Source organism: Rhinoderma darwinii, chromosome 3, assembly GCF_050947455.1.
Source record: "Rhinoderma darwinii isolate aRhiDar2 chromosome 3, aRhiDar2.hap1, whole genome shotgun sequence".
Lineage (NCBI taxonomy): Eukaryota > Metazoa > Chordata > Amphibia > Anura > Rhinodermatidae > Rhinoderma > Rhinoderma darwinii.
This window is the reverse complement of record NC_134689.1, coordinates 417,808,698-417,824,325: the sequence shown is the minus strand read 5'-3', so window position 1 is coordinate 417,824,325 and position 15,628 is coordinate 417,808,698. Positions and strand designations below refer to the sequence as shown.

At 41.1% G+C, this 15,628-nt stretch overlaps 1 protein-coding gene across 1 annotated transcript; it reads right to left on the bottom strand.

The window, feature by feature from the left end:
- Positions 1-568: 568 nt before the first annotated feature.
- LOC142750587 (extracellular calcium-sensing receptor-like) lies at positions 569-11,503 on the bottom strand. The gene is given in 8 exon segments (XM_075859585.1): positions 569-1,467; positions 2,073-2,196; positions 2,275-2,502; positions 5,431-5,537; positions 5,625-6,249; positions 6,742-7,033; positions 7,120-7,335; positions 11,352-11,503. Coding segments are annotated over 8 exon segments (2,643 nt in total).
- Positions 11,504-15,628: the final 4,125 nt, after the last annotated feature.

Here is a 15,628-nt window from a genome sequence, read left to right as displayed (position 1 = left end):
GACTCCGATGATCAATAAGTGTCAGTGTTGGTATATCCTAGTGACAGGCCAGCACTTACCTTGGTAGGAAAACCCCTTTCTAACATTGTAATCTGTGGGACGATGAATAAAAAATAATGGACGTCATAAATTACAGAATTTGTCTCAATGGTTGATAGATGGGCTGAGTGCCGGGCAGGCTGCATGCAATGTACTGAAATTTTGCTCATTTTAATTGTCCACTGCTCAACAACATTCATCACAATGGTGGACCACAACTGATGTGATTTTGGTCAAATCCGAATCCCTTCAGAATTATTGGGATCAGTTTCGCAAATCGTCTTTTTTGGTTGAATAAAGAATTATTGTTCACATCCCTTCATTGCATTGTCCCATTGACTGTAAGTTCTTCTGTCCATCCTAGATGACCACAACGACATCAGATACATTTTGAGAAAATTTTGTGACACACAGAACCTTAATGGGATCTATCGGGATGTAAATTATAGGACATAGTCGATAGCTGTGAACATAGCCTTAGACCTTTAAACCCTATTTTTGACTCCTATATCCAAACATTGTTCCCCCTCTACATCCGACCTTTGTTTTTTCCAATAGTCAGATGATCCCTTGAGTTCATGTCAGGTCTAAACAATATGATGAAACATTTGGGAAGAAACATACAGATGACAAGAGCCCAACTGGATGCCAAGATGGCAAAGATCTCCATAGCTACTGTGTACTTCCCACGAGCACTTAGAGATGCTGGGATGAAGGATATCCAGACACTAAGGAAGGCCAACATACTAAACGTAATGAACTTAGCTTCATTGAAACTATCTGGAAGACTCCGAGACAAGAAGGCCACAATGAAACTGATGGTGGCGAGGAAACCAAGATACCCCAGCATGGACCAGAAGGCAATCATAGAGTTCTCATTGCATTCAATTATAAGAACTCCAGGCTGTGTTTTTATATTGTATTCCAAAGTCATCCAAAATACACATACGAGAAACTGGATGAAAGAGCAAAAGGAAACTATTATGTAGGACACTTGAGGTTTCGTCCATTTCCTCAGGCTGGTGCCGGGCTTGGTGGCCATAAAAGCAAAAACAACCATAATAGTTTTAGCCAACATACAAGAAATACAAAAGGCAAAAGTCATACCAAAGACAGCCTGTCTAAGGATACAAGTTTCAGGCTTCGGATAACCAATAAACACTAGAGAGCACAGAAAACACAAAGAAAGAGACACCAGAAGAAGACAACTTAAGGCGTAGATGTTGGCTCTCACTATGGGAGTGTTCTTCCTATGTATGAAGAGACCCAAAATAGAGGTGGGAATGATACCCGAGATTGCACTGATAGCGGCCAAGGTGGATCCCAACATATCTTCATAGGACAGGTATTCCGTGTTCTTTGGTACACATCTGTCTTTCCTGTGATTTGGCCACAAATTCCAAAGACATTTTAGACAATCAACCGAGTCTAAACAAAGGAAATACAGGCAGAAACTCAGGATCGGTACAGCATAAGTAATGTAATGTATGTATTCAGTGACCCCTCCAGTAGAATAGTGAGTGCAGCTCTGGAGTATAATACAGGATGTAACTCAGGATCAGTACAGGACAATTAATGTAATGTATGTATGTAGTGACACCGCCAGCAGAAGAGTGAGTGCAGCTCTGGAGTATAATACAGGATGTAACTCAGGATCAGTACCGGATAAGTAATGTAATGTATCTACACAGTGACTTCACCAGCAGAATAGTGAGTGCAGCTCTGGAGTGTAATATAGGCTGTAACTCAGGATCAGCACAGGATAAGTTATATTTATATGCATACTGTAAAATTGTGCCATTTAACATGCATTCTAATTCAACATGTGATCAGCTGACCTCCCTAAATCAAAATGTATAGACTACCTACGGTTGTTTAAATCTGACCAGGTCCACATCTACATGTGTTTTTCATTGGCTTCCTATGTATATGGAGGTGCTTCAGTGATGCGAATTATATTGTGCTCCACAAAGTGTCTAATAGAGGGGCATACTATAAACTGCTACAGAACTGCATAATACACTAGCGCTTACTTGTTTAATTCGAGATTTCACCTTGGGGGCATGTGATGCACTGGAAACAACAGGCAGGTTCTCCTTGATTGATAACTTTTCTGAAGCCCAGAGGACAACTCTGACTGCAGACAGACGGTGGAACCTTTATATAGAATGTAAATAACCAGTGAAATCCTGCCAACATGGAAGGTGTTGGGTCTACGTCCACTACATACTTTACCTGGTGGTTTCCTGAAGGCCAGACTACTTTATTGCTATCGATATTAAAGATGTTTCCATCAGTGGCTGCAGTATCGTAGCTTCCTACTCTGACATGCTTCATGACCCCATCACCTCCAATCTGCCAGTTAACAAGATCATACAAGGCCGGGACATCTCCGTTTCCGTCAAAGAAGACCTCTCTTCCATTGCTTAGTTCGACATGGACATTTTGTATGTAATGTGTCAGCTGTTGGAACAAAAACAGGGTTTGGACCATGAGGCTGCATGTGACTCCCAGGTGGCTCTTCTTGTGGCCCCTTACTCCCCTATCCATCTGTATAGTGTACAGAGTGTTTAGTACACAATTCAGCCGGGTAGCAGATGGTGAGCACAGAGCTTTGTACTGTAACATACAATACCAAACCCTAGAAGATAACTTTCTAACGCTTGGACATTACCAGCACTACTTAGGAGATAGTCCCACAATACATTTTTATGACATATCAATATATGTCCTGCTACAAGTATTTAGTGGAAGTCCAAATAATTGCCCCCCCCCCCCCACGACACAGAGAACAGGGGTCCTATGTCTATTTTCGAGACAAAGAAGGGGAAATACACTACCGTTCAAAAGTTTAGGGTCACTTAGAAATTTCCTTATTTTTGCAAGAAAAGCACAGGTTTTTTTCAATGAAGATAACATTAAATTAATCAGAAATACACTCTATACATTGTTAATGTGCTAAATGACTATTCTAGCTGCAAACGTCTCGTTTTTAATGCAATTATCTACATAGGTGTATAGAGGCCCATTTCCAGCAACCATCACTCCAGTGTTCTAATGGTACATTGTGTTTGCTAACGGTGTTAGAAGGCTAATGGATGATTAGAAAACACTTGAAAACCCTTGTGCAATTATGTTAGCACCGCTGTAAAGAGTTTTGCTGTTTAGAGGAGCTATAAAACTGACCTTCCTTTGAGCTAGTTGAGAATCTCGAGCATTACATTAGTGGGTTCGATTAAACTCTCAAAATGGCTAGAAAAAGAGAGCTTTCATGTGAAACTCGACAGTCTATTCTTGTTCTTAGAAATGAAGGCTATTACATGCGAGAAATTGCCAAGAAACTGAAGATTTCGTACAACGGTGTGTACTACTCCCTTCAGAGGACAGCACAAACAGGCTCTAACCAGAGTAGAAAAAGAAGTGGGAGGCCCCGCTGCACAACTGAGCAACAAGACAAGTACATTAGAGTCTCTAGTGTGAGAAATAGACGCCTGACAGGTCCTCAACTGGCAGCTTCATTAAATACTACACGCAAAATGCCAGTGTCAACGTCTACAGTGAAGAGGCGACTCCGGTATGCTGGCCTTCAGGGCAGAGTGGCAAAGAAAAAGCCATATCTGAGACTGGCTAATAAAAGGAAAAGATTAATATGGGCAAAAGCACACAGACATTGGACAGAGGAAGATTGGAAAAAAGTGTTATGGACAGACAAATCGAAGTCTGAGGTGTTTGGATCACACAGAAGAACATTTGTGAGACGCAGAACAACTGAAAAGATGCTGGAAGAGTGCCTGACGCCATCTGTCAAGCATGGTGGAGGTCATGTGATGGTCTGGGGTTGCTTTGGTGCTGGTAAAGTGGGAGATTTGTACAAGGTAAAAGGGATTTTGAATAAGGAAGGCTATCACTCCATTTTGCAACGCCATGCCATACCCTGTGGACAGTGCTTGATTGGAGCCAATTTCATCCTACAACAGGACAATGACCCAAAGCACACCTCCAAATTATGCAAGAACTATTTAGGGAAGAAGCAGGCAGCTGGTATTCTATCTGTAATGGAGTGGCCAGCACAGTCACCAGATCTCAACCCCATAGAGCTGTTGTGGGAGCAAATTGACCGTATGGTATGCAAGATGTGCCCATCAAGCCAATCCAACTTGTGGGAGGGGCTTCTGGAAGCATGGGGTGAAATTTCTCCCGATTACCTCAGTAAATTAACAGCTAGAATGCCAAAGGTCTGCAATGCTGTAATTGCTGCAAATGGAGCATTCCAAGACGAAAGCAAAGTTTGGAGGAGAAAATTATTATTTCAAATAAAAATCATTATTTCTAACCTTGTCAATGTCTTGACTATATTTTCTAGTCATTTTGCAACTCATTTGATAAATATAAGTGTGAGTTTTCATGGAAAACACAAAATTGTCTGGGTGACCCCAAACTTTTGAACGGTAGTGTACATGTGCAGTCACCCTACATTATAGTCTAGGGATGAAGTGAGCGCACCTATTTTCAGATCGAGCATAGAATACAATGGAGTTTGACTAGGTATGAGCGGCTTTCTTTCTGTCGCAAACTTGGGACACAGACTTTGATGTGCAGCCCTTGGCCCTCTTTATGGCTAGGTTGACTACCACTGCTCTACTCAGACAAGCATAAATAATGCATCTCATCTATTTATGACCAAATCTCTGTTTCTATAGCCCACTTGATTTGGTCATGTCAAGAGTGGGTATGAGCCACTGCTTTATTAACTCATCAGAGCGATAATAAATATTCTTTCTTCTTGATCTTGCATCATAGAGTGACAGTCCATGAGTGAGAAGAGCCTGATCATTTTACATTGCAGTTTGTACAGGGTTAGACACAAGCAGACAAGTAGCTGAACCTCCCAAAAGGTGAGAAAAGCAGCTGCCTCTTGAAGTAGGTAAAAGCCTTGGAAAAGTGCCAAAAAGGTAAATAAATGTACAAAATATTTACATTATTACTGACAAAATGCCACACAGAGCACACTGAGTAAAATAAGTTTCAATTCAATGTGCCAATTGTTCTTTAAATGAATGTACACTGAAGGAGGATTGCCACCGATGGGCTGAAGCTTGCAAAACCTACCCCGGAAGGGCAGATAACCTATTTTGTTTCTGTTATGAGGCCTTCCCTCTAGCACAGCTAAAGATAAGGGGTATAGGGGGATGCGCGCTCGGCATTAAAGAGCTTGAAAGGGGGTTGTATATAGTCCTAAAATACATCAGACATGAGTTTTTAGGGCAATCGGGGAAATTGCGATTTGAAACTAATTAATTCAGACTGAATTGACCCAATTCAATTGGATTGGACCCAAAACTAATTTTGGGACATTCGCTCATCTCTACTCATGATCTACAAGATTCCTACCTGCCATGGTTTGAAATTGAGGATATCTGCACAAGTCCCACCATAAAATGGTCCTTTCCCTGGCTGACACATCTGAAGTTCATGTAAAGACTTAGCTATCACATGAACTGAAGAATAAATATTGACGGGACCTCTTAAATTGGAGGCATCAGTATAGGGATTGTCAACACCAAGAAGACTTTAATTTCCGGTACACAAGTTAGTAACTATGTCATAGTCCGAGCGCTCTACAAACTGGCATCCAAATGTATTTTCCCAGAATATTTTGGTCAATAATCCTGCAGGATTATTTAGTGGGTCAACATTGCTGAGATAATCCTTAAATCTAGGAATTGTTGAACTATGGAAGGCAAATCCAATGGAGCCTGAGAGTAGAGCAGAATATTTTTTATTCAACAGAAACGTTGAGATAGCCCAAGCTTCACTGGCCACAAACACCTTACCGGTGACTTTTTGTTTGACCATCTCATTTAAAAGTGGAGCAAGGTAGACAGCTGTGGAGAATAGAACCACGGCCTTAGCAGTTGACTCTTTGATAACTTGAGCGATGTGTGGTGAAGACTTATCATCCTGATCGAGTAGGATAAATTCTGTGAAAGCCACGCAAGCTCCAGAGTTGAGGATTTCTTGCTTGATGACCTGAATTCCTTGCTGGCCGTATTCATTTCCAACACCCACCAAGCCCACCCAGGTCCATCCAAAATGCAAAACTAGTTGAGCGAGACCCTTTGACTGGAAGTGATCACTAGGTACAGTCCTGAAAAAAGACGGGAACTGGGCCCGGTTACTTAGAAGGGCGCTGGTGGAGAAATGGCTGATCTGTAAAAGATATATAGAAAAATAATAATAAATTATTTGAATTAGCTCAACCAGTACATTGTAATTATGTAAAACATACAGAAGATCCATAAAGAAGGCATGCTAATTATTGCTGATGGCTGTTGCCTACAGACCTAAGGCCTCATAAACATGACAGAGCTGTGTGCATGGAGACTATTGTGGTGCCACATGAAGTCCCTACGGTACCATATAGGCACTTGGTGAGACCCCGTATAGTGCTTACACCAATGGAACATGCCATAATTTTGTTTCTTCTGAATTCTGTAAGAACGCAGTGGCATACGGAGGTACAGTATGGGCACATAGATTTCTATGGGTGCAGTGTTAATGGGGTTTCCCCACTAAGAACATTTATCACCTATCTAGAGGAGTTCCTTAGACTCTGCTGAACAGAGTAGCCATCCCCAGGACTGACGGTGGAAGCACTTTTGCCAGACAGCCTGTATTATTATACAGCAACGTTACACATACCTGGGGATATCTATATAATCCCAACACTTGGGCCATCAGAATGGAATAAGAAGACGTTGAGTGACCAAGAACTCCGGCAAGTGTTGGCTTTTCTTGGCAACGATAATTGGGCACTGCATGGCTCTTGCCTGAGATCATCCATAAAGTTCCTTCTACCTCCCTGGGCAGGATACAGCAGGAGTCCAACGCATGGTAGCCCAATGTAATATTGGGGAGAAGATCGTGACTTTCATTAATTTCTTCCAAAGCGAATCTTACGGCCTGAAATAGTTGGAAGCATTCTACAAAAAACCTGTAGGAGAAAACCAGACCAAATAGTAGCTATTGTGGAATAAAAAAGTACTTAAATATAACAATAAAAAGGTCAAAGAGTCTTACATGGTGCAAGTGTCCGGGGACGGGGCTTCTGTGAAGGTTAGGTTTGGGGATAATCTATTTGTATGGAAGGGGATCACAGCTCCTATTAAAATATCCCCAGTCTGAAATATTCCAGAAAGACTGGAACTACGCAGATGACAGCTTGGACTGGAGGAATAGGAAACTGGTGAGGAGAGAATGAGGTACCAGAAGGTTCTGTAGAAGTGAATCCTCAACCTGTGGTCACAAAGAAAGAAACAGTTAAAAAATGGTCATGTGGGCCACCATATAGCTAACATATGTCAGGTGACTGTTATGGCAGTGCCTATAAGGGTTGTCACTAGGGCCATATAAAGATCTGTGGAGGCCCATATTGTGTATTGTGATCCTTCTTTATTCTTGGAAGAGAAAGAAATCTATCTATCTATCTATCTATCTATCTATCTATCTCAAAAATGGTTCAATTATCTATCATCTATCTATCTATCTATCTATCTATCTATCTATCTATCTATCTATCTATCTATCTATCTATCTATCTATCTATCTATCTATCTATCTATCTATCTATCTATCTATCTATCTATCTATCTATCTATCTATCTATCTATCTATCTCAAAAATGGTTCAATTATCTATCTATCTATCTATCTATCTATCTATCTATCTATCTATCTATCTATCTATCTATCTATCTATCTATCTATCTATCTATCTATCTATCTATCTATCTATCTATCTATCTATCTATCTATCTATCTATCTATCATCTATCTATCTATCTATCATCTATCTATCTATCTATCTATCTATCTATCTATCTATCTATCTATCTATCTATCTATCTATCTATCTATCTATCTATCTATCTATCTATCTATCTATCTATCTATCTATCTATCTGTCTATCTATCTATCTATCTATCTATCTATCTATCTATCTATCTATCTATCTATCTATCTATCTATCTATCTATCTATCTATCTATCTATCTATCTATCTATCTATCTATCTCATATCTATCTATCTATCTATCTATCTATCTATCTATCTCTCTCTCTCTCTCTATCTATCTATCTATCTATCTATCTATCTATCTATCTATCTATCTATCTATCTATCTATTCTGCATTGCATATAACATATCATGATATATATTGTCCTATATTATATTATATTATGTTCTATTATAATAGTATTCCAGTGTAATCCCCTCCCGGCCCCCACTGTGTGTGATCTGCTCTCACCTCATCTTGTCTGGTCTCCTGTTCTCTATATATGAAGGAATTACAGCTCTTTATATACCTCGCCTACTGTCCCTACAGAATGTGTTGATATTAACCCTATGGGGATTTTTTTTCAGGAGTCAGACCAGATGCAGGGTGAGTGGAAAGGGAGTCTGGGAAGAGAAGAGTTACATAGAGCCGGTCACTGAGACATAATAATCCCTGTAATAAAGTAACTCAAGTCCATTGTATAACGTCACGTCGTGTCTTACTATGTTTTATCCATAGACCTTACACATGCAGGCAGTGGTGGGTTAATAAAAGGGAGTCCCTTATTGAAGACCCCAGTCTATTAGCCAGAGCAGCAAGTGGCTACAAAGAGCGTCTCTATCTCTGGTGGACCTGGCCTGTCCATAAATTACACAGGACGGTCTAGTCATTTCAATAGGCAGCGTGTAATACTTTATTTCCCCTATTTCTGTTCCTGGGGAAGCTGGGTGACAATCAATGTGTCTACCGTCAGAGCTTTCCCAGACCCCTGAATAGAAGAGAGTGGCGTAAATACAAGAGAGGGGGTCCCATAGCAAAGATAAAACTGGGCCCCCTATTATGTGGTCTTGTTTTGCCACCCAGAATAGAAGGGTCTAGTGTTTATTTCCCTTTCCGCACACTTTCCATGACTCTTGGACCCACTCTCCACCATCTTGCTCGCTAACAATGCAGTTTCCCTGTAGAGGGGAATCTTGCACCAGTTCTTGCTCCCCAATAACAAATGGCAATGAACTGATCTAAGCAGTTCTTTCAGAATTGACTGTATGCAATGTTAAATACCTTTGTGTCAAAAAAGACAAAAGTATAGAAGGTACGATACCTTTATTGGCTAACCATAGAAGTTCTATATGCGGCTTTCAGAGCACAGAGGCCCCTTCTTCAGGCTAGTTTACAAATAAATGACTTAGAAAAAAGCACAACATTTAGATGTTACACAAAGACAATTAGTACATGAGGTGATACATCATTAAGATAAGCCGGGGCCATAAAGCTGAGGTTATAGGGGTGATGACTTAGGAGATAAGGCATCTGGAATCAGTCTGATGGGGGATGTGACGTGTGTCCATGTAGTGGCTCATAAATCCTGGTGTTAGATTGAGGCCTTGTGTCAATGACTGGAATTTTATCATCATCTTGAACTCCCAAATTTTTCTTTCTCTGTTGTTTTTAAAATGACCCTTTAGTATTAGGACTTTTCAATCTGCCAAAGTGTGATCAGGTCCAGAGAAGTGTTTTCCCACGGGTGTATCCACCTCCTGTTTTATTGTATGTCTGTGAAGATTCATTCTGGTTTGTAGTTTTTGTTTTGTTTCTCCAATGTAGATTCCTTTATTGATGCACCTTGTACACAGGATCATGTACACTACATTGGAGGATGTACAGGAGAACGTGCCAGTGATTTTATAGTCCTGCTGCGTGTTTGGTATCTGGATGGTGTTTGATGATAAGATGTTGGTGCAGGTCTTGCATTTTCTACTGTTGCAAGGAAAAGTGCCAGTCTCTGATGGTGGTGAGAGGGACTTCTGACCAGGAGATTCCTCAGGTTTGGTGGCTGTTTGTATGCAAGGAGAGGTAAATCCGGGAATATTTCCTTCAGTTTATTGTCTTTGTTGAATACAGGTTGGAGATCAGCAGCAATTTTCCTCAAGAAGTTCATGTGGGGGTTGTATATGACCACTAGGGGCGCCCTGCTGTTGTCTTCCTTCTTTTTGTACTCCAGAAGATTGCCACTTGGGATTCTTGTGGCTCTGTAGATCTGATCATCTATAATCCGTGGATGGTATCCCTGTTGTAGGATTGTATTCCTCAGTGATAGCAGGTGTTGCTTTCTGTCTTCACTGTCTGAACAGATTCGTATGTATCGCAGAGCCTGGCTGTAGATGATGGATTTCTTTGTCTCGGATGGAAGCTGTTCCATCTCAGATATGCTGGACGGCCTCTAGGTTTATGGTAGATTGTTGTTTGTATGGTATTGTTTCCCATGTATATGGTCATGTGCAGGAAATGTATCTGAGATGTACAGTAGTTGAGAGTGAGTTTGATGGTTGGATGGAACTTGTTGAAGTTTTTATGGAAAGAAAGCAGTTCATGTTCAGAGCCTGTCCAGATTATCAACAGGTCATCCATGTACCGGAAACATGCCAGAGGTTTAGTTGCGCAAGTTGATAAAAACTCTTCCTCTAGTTTGGCCATGAACAGGTCAGCATATTGTGGTGACATTTTGCTACCCATAGCGCTTCCCATACATTGCAGATATATGTCTTTGTCAAATAAAAAATAATTGTGATGGAGTACGAACCTGATGAGTTGTAGGGCTGGCTCTGTCGCTAGTGTAACATGTTGCATAATTTGTCCCATCAAAACGGGACACCATGACCTGGTTTGAATGGCGCGTGTGCGGCATGTTCAGGGCAGACTTTAGGATAGATGGCGCCTCGTGAGAAAAAAAATGTTGGCGCCCCATCCCATTATAAAAAAAATTCCCATAAAAAAGTATAATGCCCCCCACATTATAATGCCCTTTATTGCCCCCACACAGTATTATGTCCCCTAAGTGCCCCCACATAATATATTGCCCCCATACATGCCCCTTTAGTGACCCCCACCAGTATATTAATAATATTCAATAATGTAATATATTATAATCCCTTTAAGGACACAGTATTTTGTCCTCTAAGTGTGCCCACACAGTATATTGCCCCCTGTAGTACCCCTACACAGTATAATGTACCCTTAGTTGCCCCTACACAGTATAGTGCCCCATTGTGACCCCCACATTGTATAAATAATGCCCCATTATGCCACCCCACACACAATATAAAGGCTACCCCCACTGTCACACAGTATAATTATGTCCATCCCGCACTTTATACAGCTCCCTATACACCCACTTTGCCACTGTGTAATTTAATAATTATGTATAAATTAATGCAGCCTGGAGACCCGGGAACCGAGCGGTGGTTGATTTTACTCACCACTCATCCGGGTTTTCCTGAGTCCCTCTCTGTTCTGGCCCCAGCGCTGCATGTGACACACTCGTTGCATTGTCACGTGACACGTCATGTCTCAGTCTCAGTGCATCGCTGGTGCGAGAGCCAAGCGCGTAACTAGGAAACACTGGCCCCATAGTAAACTATTGACTGGGGGGTTTCACCGACCCTCCCTACCCTCCCCTGGGTCCCACACACAGCCCCCCCTTTTAGATAGTGCCCCCTGTCGAAAGTTTCATATAGCCCCCGACCTCCCCATTGTAGATAGTGTCACACAGATCTCCACCTCCCCCTTGTAGACAGTGCCATATAGCCCCCCAGCTCTCCCTTGTAGACAGTGCCATACAGCCCCCACCTTCCCGTTGTAGACTGTGCTATACAGCCCCCCACCTCCCCCTTGTAGACAGTGCCATACAGCCCCCACCTCCTCCTTGTAGACAGTGCCATACAGCCCCCACCTTCCCGTTGTAGACTGTGCTATACAGCCCCCTCACCTCCCAGTATATGCTGGCGTTATTTATGTGTACAGTATATAATGGTGTTATTTATGTGTACAGTATGTATGATGCCATTATTCAAGTGTACTCTCTATGTGACTGCATTGTTAGTGTGTACATTTTATAGCGCCATTATAAAGAATATGAGTTTGAGCAGAATTGATTACTAAAATACACTCCTCAATATTGAAATTACAACACCAAGAAGGACGAGCCGTAAGGTTATACAAATCGAGGAAGTAGCATATGTTGCTTAGATCTTCAAATTATCACATTTTCCAGCACCTATAACCAATCTGTGGCATGTGGAGGGGGGGCATAGAAACCAGATTGAAAGCAACATTTTTCATCCACATAAAACCTTAAAAATCAAATTGCGTGGTGCGGGATGATTGTGTGATGCCTCCTATTCGTCGACGAGTCAGTTATCGCCACTTGTCACAAACTAAAAGGGACAGAAGCCTTGAACTGAGAGACCTTGGTTCATCACTCCGGCAGATCACTACTCGCCTAGGCCGAGATGTCAGCACTATTCACATCCCAAGCCTAGGGCGGCAACCAGTGTCGACACAAACCATCAGAAGGTGTTTGCACGACATTGGGCTATGCGCCATACGTCCAGCTACATGTTTTCCATTGACCACACGCCACTTCTCTCAAAGGCTATTATGGTGCACAGCAAGAAAGCAATGGAGGTTGGAATGGGGGGTCTATACTCTTCAGTGATGAGACCCTCTTTGGTCTCAGACGCAATGATAAGTGGAGATTGTACAGGGTGGGCCATTTATATGGATACACCTAAATAAAATGGGAATGGTTGGTTATATCAACTTCCTGTTTGTGGCACATTCGTATATGGGAGGGGGGAAACTTTTCAAGCTAGGTGTTGACCATGGCGGACATTTTGAAGTCGGCCATTTTGTATCCAACTTTAGTTTTTTCAATGGGAAGAGGGTCATGTGACATATCAAACTTATCGAGAATTGCACAAGAAAAACAATGGTGTGCTTGGTTTTAACGTTACTTTATTCTTTCATGAGTTATTTACAAGTTTCTGACCACTTATAAAATGTGTTCAAAGTGCTGCCCATTGTGTTGGATTGTCAATGCAACCCTCTTCTCCCACTCTTCACACACTGATAGCAACACCACAGAAGAAATGCTAGCAGAGGCTTCCAGTATCCGTAGTTTCAGTTGCTGCACATCTCGTATCTTCACAGCATAGACAATTGCCTTCAGATGACCCCAAAGATAAAAGTCTAAGGGGGTCAGATCGGGAGACCTAGCGGGCCATTCAACTGGCCCACGACGACCAATCCACTTTCCAGGAGACTGTTCATCTAGGAATGCTCGGACCTGACACCTATAATATGGTGGTGCACCATAAATAACTCATGAAAGAATAAAGTAAAATAAGGCCTTATTCACACGAACGTGTATTACGTCCGATTTTCACGCGCGTTTCACGGACCTATGTTAGTGAATGGACAGTCCGTGATATTCACGCAGCGTGCGTCCGCTGCATAAAACTAACGACATGTCCTATACTTGGCCGTTTTTTGCGCATCACGCACCCATTGAAGTCAATGGGTGCGTGAAAATCACGCACGGCACACAGAAGCACTTCCGTGTGACGCGCATGATTCGCGCAACAGTAGATAAAGAAATGAAGGAAAAAATAAAAGCACTTCCTTCATTTATTTTTCTAAACGTCAAAACCGCGTGTCATAAGCATGGCATATGCGTGAAAATCACGCAGCCACGCAGCACATACTGATGACACACGCAACTGCAACGCGCAAAAACGCGGCGTTTTTTGCGCGCGCAATACGCAAACGCTCGTGTGAATAAGGCCTAAAGGTTTTTTTTATGTACAAAAAAAATGTTAGAAAAAAAACTTTTCCTAATTCCTAAAGCATTGTAAAAAAATAAATAAATCGTAAACATAATAGTAAAAGTCTGACCTATCACAATATAACATTATTTAACCCACATGGTGAACGTAGTCAGAAGAAAATGAAAATAAAACGACAGAATTGCTATTTTTTTGGTCACGTCATCTCCCACAATAATTGGAATAAAAAGTGATCAAAAACTCAAATTTAGCCCAAAATGGTAAGAATACAAACGACAACTCGCTCCACAAAAGATAAGACGTTATACCGCTCAATCAACGGAAAAATAAAAATGTTATGGCTTTCAGAATATGGTGACACAAAACAAATGTTATGCTTAACAATTCATCTTTTCTTTGTGAAGGGTTAAATCATAAAAAAAACTATATAAATTTAGTATCGCCATAATCGTATTGACCCGCAGAATAAAGTTAACATGTCTTTTTTACCGCACGGTAAATGCCATAGAAACCCAAAAACTATAAAGGAATCAGTGTTTTTTTTCCATTCCACCCCACCAAGGATTTGTTGCCCGTTTCCCAGTACATTATATGGTATAAGAAATGGTGCCATAAAAAACTGCAACTCATCCCACAAAAATCAAGCCCTTATACGGCTACTTATATTCACAGAAAAAGAAAAAAGTTCTGGCTATAAGAATATGTGGAGGAAAAAATTAAAATGAAAATTTGAAAAATGCCTGCGACGGGAAGGGGTTAAATAATGTGCGGTTGCACGTATTGCATTTATACAATATGTCTGAGGCCAAGCTCATGCTATTCCTAAATCCACATTTGAAGTCATATTGTGTCTCCTAAGATAAGTTCTGATTACTATAACATCACTCACCATCATATACCCAGTAGACCTCTAGGAGGTCATATAGGCCACCTACTATAATGAGCCAATGTCAATATATGCTCCATCGTAGCAAATTGTGGCTATAGCAGCAGTGTTCTCTGGTATTTTCAAAGGGGTTGTCCCGTTTCTGGACAACCCTACACTATAAAATGTAACATACATCAATCAGAATTGACTCTGGGTCTCTAAGAAATGGAAACCAACAATGTTGGTCTCCTGAATACAAGGGGAGCTGATATTGCATGTCAACATGTCAACACATGAAGAGGTTGAATACGTCTGAGAATTTTTTTTTCTCTAAAGTGAGTATATTGTCATTGTGTTCTATCATTACTGAGTTAGACATTTTTCCATAGCAACTAGTCATGCCCACAATACTTGAAATCCCATTCTTATTGAAGAAAGACAGTATAGCCCGACTTATGGTTCTAAAACTATCTTCCTCAGGTTTATCACCACACTAAGTTTGCGGATGCAAAAATTGTAATGTTTGAAGGGCTTTTACTTAATTATGTTATTCTGTACATGAATCAACGAGAGTTGAAACTCAAGAGTGTGAATGGCTCACATTGTAATCCAATTGTGGTATATCTTATGATGTATTGTTGAATAAACCTCAGTTTAGACCATGCCTATATGTCGGAACTACCTAGGTCCACCCACAATTGAAGTGACTTACAATGTCAATGCATGAGAAAATGCCAACATTTCATGGTGGTTCCACTGAGATCGGAAAGAAGTTGACTTAGACTACAAACCACTGGAGCACAGATGGCAGACATCAGTGGGCCACTTATATATGGGCTCTGTCTCTCTTGGTGAGTCTTGACTTGAATTTAATTTAAATTTACAATACATGCCTAAAAAATTCCCACCAATGTGGAACATTATGAAGTCTAAAGAAGGGACGCCATTCATATAGAAAACAAAATGCCACTCTGCTTTGGACAGGGTATTTAGATAAGGGCCTAGGGTATACAATTATTATTTTCCTTGGGTGAAGGAAAGT